The 11,280-nt window shown below is 47.9% G+C and overlaps 2 protein-coding genes across 2 annotated transcripts; both read left to right on the top strand.

The window, feature by feature from the left end:
* Positions 1-2,882: 2,882 nt before the first annotated feature.
* LAJ45_05690 (uncharacterized protein) lies at positions 2,883-4,446 on the top strand (the record flags this gene model as incomplete). The annotated part of the gene is made up of 2 exons (XM_046115259.1): positions 2,883-2,951; positions 3,085-4,446. The coding sequence occupies 2 exons, from the start codon at positions 2,883-2,885 to the stop codon at positions 4,444-4,446; spliced, it is 1,431 nt and encodes a 476-aa protein (XP_045971781.1).
* A 3,215-nt stretch (positions 4,447-7,661) lies between these two features.
* Positions 7,662-10,262, top strand: LAJ45_05689 (uncharacterized protein; the record flags this gene model as incomplete). The annotated part of the gene is made up of 7 exons (XM_046115258.1): positions 7,662-7,683; positions 7,885-8,628; positions 8,705-8,798; positions 8,929-8,995; positions 9,049-9,444; positions 9,524-9,579; positions 9,653-10,262. 7 exons carry the CDS (start codon positions 7,662-7,664, stop codon positions 10,260-10,262), a joined length of 1,989 nt encoding a protein of 662 aa, XP_045971780.1.
* Between the last annotated feature and the right edge of the window lie 1,018 nt (positions 10,263-11,280).

Genomic DNA, 11,280 nt, shown 5'->3' with positions numbered 1-11,280 from the left:
GCGAAACATACGAGAAACGTGAATCATGTAGAAAAGATTGATGATGGGAGAGATTATGTGGAAAGTTTCTAATGTCCGTGGATACTGTATCATTTTGTACCTATCTAAGCATAATTCATATATATATTGGCAACCTGTACTTCTGAAGATTACAAGCATTCCTCGGGCTACGTGTACGCTGTTGTAAAACTCATATATCCGCCAAACTTGAATGGTCTCAGTGAATCATCTTTCCCTCTCGGCTCTACTTCGTTCTCGGCAACCCTCGCCTTGAATCCTTCGCACCGAGTCAAGATCACATCTAACTGAATTCTAAGAATCTCACCGTCAACTTTCACAGAGGCAATGCGGAACCTCAATCTTTCGGCTATTTGATACATTTTCCCATTTACGGCCTGCGACTATTCCACATTGAAATTTTGAAAAAAAATCTCATCTATCGTAAGTGTTCCTCAAAGTTGTCTTTAATCTCTACAGAATCTAACCCAGATCGGGTACCTAGTATCTATTCTGTCAGTAAAGACCAAAGAGCTACTTCTAACGCTTGCTCAATCCGAAAGAAGAAGGAATCCAGTGAAAAAAAAAGAAGAGGAAGAGCGATCAAAAAGAATCCTCTAGGGCCCGCCGAAATCCTTCCTGCGGTCAATCACAACTTATCACTCGTATTTAGCCAAGACAACGCCGGTACAGCTACTACTCACTTAGCGGTCATTCACTTCATCATTATCTCTAGATGATTCCTTTTTCACGTTCCCATTTAGTAATAGAACCCCAAGGTAAGAACAAATCACATGGAGGTTGTCGGGTATGTACGCGCGTCTCAATCACTGACACCAACTACTCTACAGTGCATAAAACTGCATGTATATACATGTATACACCTATCGTCTTTGATCTCGCTCAATAGATATCGCTCTAGGATAGCTGAAACAAAAATCCCTCTCTATTGCAAAACCACCGAGTGATATTCTATGATCCAGAGATCCGGGAACAACTGACCTGGCACACACATAGAGCACTATCCAGACACGACATCAAAGAATGAAAACTGCGGATAACGGTTTTCAACAAGGCGTAGAGAAGGTGATCCTTCGCCAACAAAGTACCTAAAGCAAGGGGAGCTCGTATTGAAAGATTCATCGACACAGCACCTAGCAAAACCATTTGATACCGCGTCAGGAGACCTACTACCAAGGCGGACAGACTACTACCCTACTACCTCAGAGCCCTCATACCCAGGTGGCGTATACTCTAGCTCTGCTCACCGTCACGAGCTCGAGTTTGAGAGTTTGATTGGGTGGTTCATGAGATATCACTCATGGCCATGTGTCTGTGTACGTATAGACTACTCTTCAAGCTCATTAATAAAAATTGTTAACGTCGATCTCAACGATTATACCCGCTATCCGCACAGAACATCAGGCCAAAACCAGCTACAACAAAGAACCCATAGACCAGCTCCCCGCTCAGTGAAACACATTCACTCAGTGAGGACTTGGCTTGCCATCCCCTCCTCTGTGTTCAAGATACGAATGGTTAGCCATAGTGGGCAGTAGTATTACTACATCAAGTTTTCATTTGTTGCTAATGCCACTCTGGTTATCACTAGCACCTCTCTAGATCTAGCCGTGAAGCGTTGTGACCTGTATCAACCTCTCCCGGGAGTCCTGATTTCCTGCTTGGGGCGATCGACAGCGCTAAAAAGCCGTGAAAATTCCGACAGTTTAAGGGATAGCTTTAAGGCTGCATGCAATTAACGAATTAAAAAAAAAAAAAAAGTGAGGACCTGGTGACGTGAGTTGCCACTAACGTTACACAGCGAGATACTTCCACGGACTGAGAAGCTGGTCTCCCAGGTTTTCACCAGAATCCCAATCTCTGAAACGCATCATCTACGGGGGTAAGAGCACCAAAGCTTAAATAGCCGCAAGAAAGCGCGCAGCTAGTCCTCATTGACAGCACTCCCGGCGATGGCAAAAGGCGACATCTACCTACCTCACATCCCCCAGCACCTCAGAAAGGTAACCCGAATTTTTCTATTCGGAGCATCCCCTGCGGCAGACACGTGTACCCAGGTCTTAGGGCATCTCGGTCGGTCGGCGCAAACCCCGCTTTTTTTTATTTTTTACACACGCCCGAATCCGGGGAAGGGCGGGGGTTGGCACATAGGGTTAGGGTTTCCATACATTGATCTACCATGCCGCGGGCCGAGATCGTGTCGATGCGGTTAACGGAGATGGGTCCCTTTGGTTCTTGCTCTGCCTTCCCCCTGAAAATCCTGGCTTCCAGAAAAAAGCGAGGGACGCACGTGGCTAGGCAGTTAAGGGTTTGTTTTGGTTGGTGAAGGGTTTTTGTTTTTTGTTTTTTGTTTTGTGGGAGTTGTATAATACGGACTCTGCGGAGCCACACTGCGAGAGGTACATGTACATGTGGCTATGTGGTAAAGTGTTAATGCTTTTGTTTATTCGTATTTGTCCCTTAATATATTGCTGTATGTATCTAATAGACAATATTGTATTTCTAGGTACATATATGGGTGTAAATATAGAAAAACCGGTAGGATTGACCATTTCCCATGGCTCCCTGACAGAACGTGCCGGTATCCGCTGTGCTGCATGCCAAGACCGTGTTCGCGTTGTTGATGGAGCGACCGTATTCGTATTCGGATGTGTGTCGTACTCGGATCCGTGCAGCTTCGTTCTGTCTCTGCTCCCTCGCTTTACTCTACCAGCTTTCTGCTTTTTTGCTTTCCTCAACATCTCATTACACGGTCACGAGTACGGCGTGGGATACGATTCGGAGAGCTCTAGCCAGCGTATACACCGTATCCAATCAGATCAACTATCTATCAGCCCGTGTAGCTAGCTGAATACTACATAAATATGCCTCCTCGACGCACACATACAAAGTCTCGGAATGGGTGCGCGAAATGCAAGAAGAGAAGAGTCAAGGTATGTAGGTCATTAGCTTCCATATAAACTACTTGCGTTCCCCACGCAGAATTTATAATCAGGGCCGGTGAATTTTTATATTCACCACCTTCTTGCTTCTTTGTTATTGTTATTGATGGTCAGCTCTGCGCAGTGCGATGAGGTCCACCCTGCCTGCGGGAACTGTATTAAGCACGCTATTGAATGCGACTTCAGCAATGGTGGAGGGAGTAGTGTCAATGATAGCAGTGCCAGCGACATTGACGCCAGTACTCCCGGCAGCACGATAACCCTCCCGAATGTCAACAACACAGGCAACAGCAGTTTACTCTCACCACCAGCCTCGACTCCAGATAGTTATATCGGGTCCCCTCCCTCCGGGACGGCGGTTCGAACCTCCCTCCCTGATATCTTCCTTCCGCCACTCCAGAACCAGCAGCATCAGCACCTGATCCCCCTCACCGGCCCTCACCTCGGCTTCACGTTCTCATGGACCACGACGGATTTAGAACTGATGTACCACTACTCCAGGGTGGCCCCATCCTTCCTGTCGAGCTCACAGAATCTCATGGACATGTGGACCCATGATGTCCCCCGCATTGCCTTCGCCGATAAGAGCGGGTGCACCATTCACGCAATGCTCGCCGTCTCCTCCCTCCACCTAGCGTTACTCGAGCCCCACAACCGCACCTCCCGTCTCATCACTGCTACAGCACACTATGACCAAGCCGTGCGCACAATGGGTGCCATGGTCCCTCATATATGCAAAGATAGCTGTGAGGCCCTCTTTATCTCCTCGTCGCTGATCGTCGTCTTCGCGACCGCGTCTCCGCTAATACCCGGGAATTCGATGGAAAACGATCCCTGGAACATCCCAGAATGGATCCCGCTTATCCGCGGTGTCCACAGCATTCTCCATGAGGTGTGGGACTGGGTAGAATCTGGCTGTCTCGGCCAAATGCTGAAAGTACAATTCTATGAGAGGACTGGGATCTCGAGTGATGAAACTGAGGCGCTTAATGCGCTGTATAGACTGTGTACGGACACGACGGAGTCAGACGCTGACGAGATTAAGGACACGGAGGTGTCGTCCACGTATTTTGGCGCGATCCATAAGCTGCGCAAGAGCTTTGTGAGCTGCACCGATCCGGACATGCAGTTCAATACGACATCGTTGATCTTCCAGTGGCCCATCTGCGTGAGCGACAAGTATGTGTTGCTGCTGAAGGAGCGGCGACCACGGGCACTGATAATTTTTGCATATTACTGCGTGCTGCTCAAGCGGATGGAGGTAGCTTGGTGGGTGGGTGGGCGGGCAGAGTATGAGCTGGGGAGAATCGAAAGGAGTATTAGGGATCTGGAGAAATGGAAGAAGTGGCTTGAATGGCCGGTGAAGATGGTGAGAGGGGGAACGCAAATCGAGCCTTTGGACGAGGCCAGGTCAACGACGGCAGCTGCCTCTACTGCTGCTTCTGCTGATTCTGCTGCTTCCGGCGCTGCTGATGTGTCGATATGAATACGTGACTATTGTTTCCATGTGGTGTGTGTGATGTGTGCCGTGTTTTTTTTTTTCCTTTCCCCTCTTTTAGATTTTGGGATTAATTGGTTATATTGAGGGTTCTAATCGTCGATATTGACTGAACCAGATGGCGTATGGTTTGTATTCCAATTGTGGCTTTTGTCTGTGTTTATTTATCTGTGTCTCTGCAATATGTAAGGTATATCGTGGGTTTCGACATTACAAACGTCAGTGTGTATCGTAAAACTTCAGAGTGTCTTTTTTTTTCCCCCGCTCGATGTTGATTAGGATTCAGGATGTTGTGTGTTGAGTGTTGAGTGTTCCTGTCTTTGCCTGCCACTCCGTCTGTACCTGCAGAATCGAAAGCTTCTTGGCGTTCCCCACCTACCGAGACGGAAAGCCAACCCGGGGGGGGACAACATTCTGTACATAGGTGAAATATCCCCGCCTCGCATCAACTGCAATCAACTCCAGAGAGCACCAAATCCCCTTCCCCGCAACCATATTTGGAACTCGCAGCAAAGCCTCAAAAATCCACCGGTACAAAATTCCGCCTGAAGTCCACTGCAGTGGTTCTTGATAGCTGTCATCTGTATGGTGGGATCGTACCTGCAGGCATGGGGAATCGGATTTAATTAACCATGTGGCTTTTTTTTTTTTCCGTCTCTTCCTCACGGGCGTCGCGAGGCCTAGACTTTGCTTCTTTTGCTGACACGCAGGGAAACCCGGATTGGGCGCATGATATGTCGGTAGAGCATATATAGGAATTGTATGGAGAGTTAAAGTCCTATGTTTGCATGTGTGCTATATTTACAAGTACAGCGACACCTCGATATAAGAAACGCCAAGGTGGCGGCGGATTTTGTTTCTTATAGCTAATATTTCTTATAGCAAGTAAGATTTTGGTGTAGAACTGTTAGCGTGTACCCTATGCGCTGTTTCTTATAGCAAGGCTTTCTTATAACAAGGTTTCTTATAGCGAGGTGTAGCTGTATCTGTCATGTTATATTCACACGGGGAATGTCGCCACCGTAGCCTCCGAAACGCTCAATGCCCGCTGCCTTATTGGGCTGAGTAGCAACACTGGCGGGGATGGGTACATAAGTATTTGGCAGCATTCCCAAACGTGATGGAAAAAATGAGATACCCTCATGACACAGCCAGCAATTGGCAATTGCAAACACCCCCCCCCCCCAAGTTGTCCAACCAGATAGGTAGGCAAGAGGGCAGGTAAGGCAGGTCATTGGCACTGGATCCCATTGATCTAGACCGGGCCAATTAAGAGCTCCATGTCCAGGGTACGCGGTAAAGTTAGAGAAAAGGGATAGGGGGATAAGACATGACCAGATATAGAGTAACGACGACCGACCGCCATCGAAGTAAAAGGGATCCATCACTTTCCACGAAATGATACGAAATAAATAAATAAAAACGCCTCCCCAATCTGATTCCGGTTTCTCCATGCGCGTCAGTAGAGTTAGACAAGGAAAAGAAAACGCAGCACAGGAAACGAATCACCCTCACCGGCGACAGGATTTCACAGGAATATGGCTTGTCCAATGGTGTTAGATGACTAAGTCTGTCTCTTATAAACGTTATGGTTGCGGACACCTGTATCCGGAGTAGGTGCGACATTGGTGTTTTTTGGCTATCACTTTTCCAAATCAAGTAATAACTTGGCGCTTTCGTGCCAAGACCTATCAATGATATTAAGAGGTAGTCCAAGAATTGCCTAATCAGGTAATTAAAATGCATAACGCAATAGGCAACTTTGGGCGACATTCATTTGGTCTCTTACCAAAAACCCAACTTTTAGAAATTCAATAACTCCACAACCATAAACAATAAATTAATTGAACTCTGTCATGATGTAGAGTGGAGGCTAAAGCATCATTTAACAGAGAGAAAATAATTTTAGATGTGGTGGTCGGAAAGTCATCACCCCCCAAAGTTTGAGGTCAAATGTCCTCCGGTTACAGGTGCCCGCAACCATAGCAAGCAAAAAAAGCCACAAAACGGATATTTGATTTTCCTGCCCCGTGCTCACGTCGGCGAACTAAGCCCTTTGTTTGGCTGTGATGATGAAGATGGCTGGATTATCATCTAGTTACTCCAGTTTAGAGTAATTACTACGTGCTGTTGGCGGCATGCATGATCGAGGTCCATACGGCCGAAAGGAGCACGGTCATTGACACTTAAGTACCCATTCGTCATTTCTAGAGCCTCAGGGTGCATGTAACTTCATGTATGTATTAGTTGTATTTAGGTCCACCGACCGGCGCCCCAAACACTTTTTGACTGGAAAGCAAGTACTACTTGTACCTACAGTCGTTCGCCGATATAACGAATGCCAAAAAAGCCACAAATTTGCTATAACGAACGGGTCTCGGTGATCCGAATCTAAATTTCACATAGAAACTTGCCTGCTATACCGAATAATTTGCTGTATCGAACGGAAAACTTTGGAATATGCACGTTCGTTATATCGGCGGACGACTGTAGTTGATATTTCGTCCCAACATGTAGAGTAGAGATAGAGTTGTATCTACCAGATCTGCACCCGGTATATTGTCCCTATTCCGTCCACGTGCATGTCGGTTTCATTTGGAGTACGTATCTGTGCTCACTGAGCCAATCACGGTGAAGAGAAAACGCCTTCTTTATCTGCAACAATCGTATGAGATCCTTGACGTTGCTCAAATCCCAGCATATGGGAACGGACAGCTACTCTACCACGCATAGGGACGTAGAGAGATACATACACCACCCTAAGAGTGCCGAAACTCGGTTCGTTACCACCTCCTCGCATGGTCTGGTCAGCTGGATAATCACAATCGCCTATCGAGATTGGATTTTCGTCGTGAGGGGCAGAGCTTCAGTGCAATTAAAGAAAAGAAAGGAATGCAAAAGAGCCGCATATGTGAGAATAAGCGTGGATCCAGGGTGCTGGATTTCTTTTTTTTCCTTTTCCCCGCCACCTGTTCACATACGTATTGTACGTAGGGATATCGGAAATAAGGTAACAAGAGAATGATAGAGAGTGGGAGGAGAGGGGGAGAGGGGGGGGAGAGAATTTCTTTTTTGGTTAATTGCATGTAGAGTAGTTAGGCAATTGGTCATTTTCTTCAGGTTTGGGATAAGTTTCCCCTTAGCTGGCATACGCCGTTACTTTTGGTCTCAACTCAAACTATTATACGACACAACACCACGCGATGCCGCCTACCGTAGGCCCTGGTAGGATTATAGCTGGAGACCATTAATCCTGAGTACCGCGCAGTCAACCAAGAGGCGCAAAAGTTCTTGTATAAGAGCTTCAGGTGGCCCCCATAGTTAGGTCCTACTAGACGAGAAGAAAAAAGAGAGCTTGAAAAGACGTTGAAATAGAAGAAGAAGCAGAAGGACGAAGCCGAAGAAGAAGATAATGAAAGGTTCTAGCAGCCCTCCTCCTCCTCCTCCTCCTCCTCCTCCTCCTCCTCCTGCTCTTCCCCCACCCAATCTACTCAATCATCCCCCCACCACAGCAACTACGGCAACCACAGCAACCACAGCAACAACCTCCCACAAGCCTCATCCTCCCACCTCTGCGCTCAGCGCTCGCAGGAGCAGTGGGAGAAGCACCCCCAGACATGGTCCGAGTATATGCGCGCCCTCAGTGTCCAGTAGCAAGGAGAGTCTCCAGCGCAGACTCCACCTCCACCTCCCGTCGGTCTCCACCAGCTGCTGATTCCACTAGCTGCGCCAGTGGCCGTAATCGCCCATCGTCATACCACTACGATTCACGGAGACCAGAGCTCGACACGTTCTACAACATCCACGACCCTCCCCCGCTGGAGATAATCTCGCAATGCATATCAGGCTTCATCCGTGGCACCAGCACGCTCATTTATATTCTCGCCGAGTACGAGGTCTTTGAGCTCATAAATGCGACGTATTATCCCATCAGCAGCCAAGCAAAGATTACTCCCGCCCAGTTCTGCGAATTGCTCGCCATCGCGGCGATCGGGTCGCAGTATGAGGATATCACTCAGGACGCGCAGCTGGCCCTGTTCAAGAGTGCGAAATGGTATCTTGATAGCGGGGCGGGAAATGAGTGGGACCCATTGAAGAGGATGAGGACTTCAATGCTTGTGGGATTGTTTTTTGTGTTTGAGAAGTCGTTCTGGGCTAGAGATTATTTGGGTATGTTCTGTTAATGCTGCGCCCCGTGTTAATAGTGTGGCTGGGGTGGGTGGTTCAGTTGCTAATGTCCAGCCAGACCAAGCGATAGAGCTTGCGCGTGCGAGAGGTCTCAATCTGATGCAGAGACACCCTGACTACAGCGAGCGAGAATGGGCCTCGTGGAAAAGAGTGTGGGGATCATTGGTTTTTCTGGACGGGTAGATATCCCTTCCAATTGAATGTTCTATTGGACGGAGCTTATGTCCGCCCGGTCCAAGTTGAGTCGAGGGTACATACTAATGCGGGAAATCACATTATTAGCTGGCTCTCTGGATCATTGGGTAATATCCCGACAATATGTGATGGGGAGGACCCGATTTATGGTGAGGTGAGTAGTTGCTTGACTTTCCTATTCAATCTCGGAGTTAACGCGGGTTGTAGGGCTATCGCACATGCACGAACGATTTGGACGCCTATCTGCACGCTGAAGTCATTAAGCTCTCAATCTTCATGGGCTCCATCACAAAAGATGTCTACACCCCTACTTTCATCGACTTCAACAAGGTGGCCGTTTATTCTGCCCGGTTGAAGGCGTGGCACTCATCGCTGCCAGAGTCACTGCGACTGCATAGAGCAGTTTCCGGGAATGACTCGAAACAGCGATCCACGATACTATTGGCGCACAGCTCCTACCTCAGCTGCATAATACTACTAACACGGCGCATCCTCCTAGAGAGGTTGGAAGGACGATTTGAGGGCCTCGACGGCCTGGCTAGGATGGCGGTAGCAGATGAATATGCTCGAATGTGTGTGTCTGCAGGCAGGCAGCTTGCAACGGTTTTACTTCCCTACTTTATTTTGTGGATTTTCCAAAGTTCTTTATGTTGGGGGAGCTAAGGCGCTGACTGTTTGGGAGGTTGTTGGATTGTTGCACTCGGAAGGTCGTATAGTTCGGAGGTGCTGGATGCTGATGTATGAAATTTCTTCCCCATCCTTGACATCTATAGGGAGAAGCGTTTTGGACTGACGGGACATTATCAAATAGACAAGCTGCATACACTGCCGGACTCATAGTCCTACTCTGCCTCTCATCTGACGGTAGCTCCCACGCCGGAAAACAAACCGAAGTCCAAGACCAAGACCTCCTCAACAAGTGCATCGGTGCCCTTGAGGTCTGCGCTGTCTATGACCTCGTTGCTCAGCGTTTTCTCGACATTCTCGTCGCGCTTCGGCGCCTCGTCGTCGTACCCGAAGACACCGCTGGCTCCTCTCCCCAATCGGCCGGCTCAAAGCGTCGCTTCGACCAGGAGAATTACACCTCCAGCGAGAGATCCCACTTCCTTCCCAGCTTCTCGCCGACTAACGAGCTAACACGACACATCCTTGACCGGTTTCGAGTGCCGTTTGGCGGGGAGTCGAAGGTCATCGGGAGGGACGAGTACACACTTTCAAAGTTCTTTCCGCAAAATTGGAGATTCCTAGTTCCGGAGCCTCCCCCCATGGGAACATTTAACCTAGATGGCAACAGCCCTTCTAATTCAACGCCAGGAGATGGTTGTGATTCGAATGAGAGGAGGGACTCGAAGAAGCCGCGGGGACCCCCGCATTTCAAGACGAAGGAGGAGTATGAGGCGTTCTTCAGACGGATCTCTTAGAGCTTGGATAGAATGTTTTTGCGACTTGTGTTCTTTCTTTTTCGTTTTTCGTTTTTTCTTAATTTTTGTTTCTTTTTTGCGTGGTTGTTGTGCGGGGTCGAGGTTTAATTTGATATTTTCATTGATACCTTTTTTGCTGCAAGTGCAGTTTTCTAATTACGATTAGTTATTGATTCGTTGGAAATGATCAGTCAGCGGAGTGCACTTCTATCAATACCTACGCGTTAAAAGATTGAAACTCCGTGTTGCAACGAGACGTGTTAATGTACAATGAAGTATTGTTCAATTCATGCACTATGATCATTTCCTGGCATTTGAGCTAGGCTCTGTGGATAGGATGCGAGACGCCGAAATTGAGCTCCATATACAACCTCCTACAACTGTTCGAGAGTCATGCTATATGGAATAATAACCAGGTGTAAATCTCGCATTACCTTATTCTTAAATAGGCCCATTCGTAGCCTTGTGTTTCCAAAAGGGACTCTTTAAGATCCGCTCCTCTAGTAAGAAACCATAATGCCTAGAAACCCGCCACTAACATACAGAAATCGTTTTCAGACAGCTCGTAGGATTCAACATTTGGCATCCCCTTCTTTAAACCTTTAGAGGAGAAGGCTATACGAAGGTGTCCCCGGGTATCGGACGATTTCTAGTAAAACCCTAACCCTGGGTAAGTATTAGCAAGACCGGGATTTCTTTCCTCCTCCCTTCCACCTAATTCATTCATTGCATGCAAAGCAAGACCGGGAGTGATCTAGGCAATATGTGGAAACCGCGGTTGAGTTTAGAGAATTTTGTGAGCGAAACAACCGGGTCCGGACCGGCGTGCTCCATAAGGGCCGAGGTGCTTCGTGCTTGGTAGTACGGCATGAAGCACTAGTCTGAAGCGTACCGGCCACACGATACAGACGCCTATATTGGACTTGGTATTTCCGATTCATGGGCCTTCCTTCAATAACTGCCGAAAAGATTCGGAGAATAGGCCCGGGGGATTGGAGCACACTGAAAAACATAAGTC

Source organism: Morchella importuna (genome assembly GCF_003444635.1).
Source record: "Morchella importuna strain M04M26 chromosome Unknown Morimp01GS015, whole genome shotgun sequence".
NCBI lineage: Eukaryota > Fungi > Ascomycota > Pezizomycetes > Pezizales > Morchellaceae > Morchella > Morchella importuna.
This window is presented reverse-complemented; position numbering and strand designations above follow the sequence as displayed.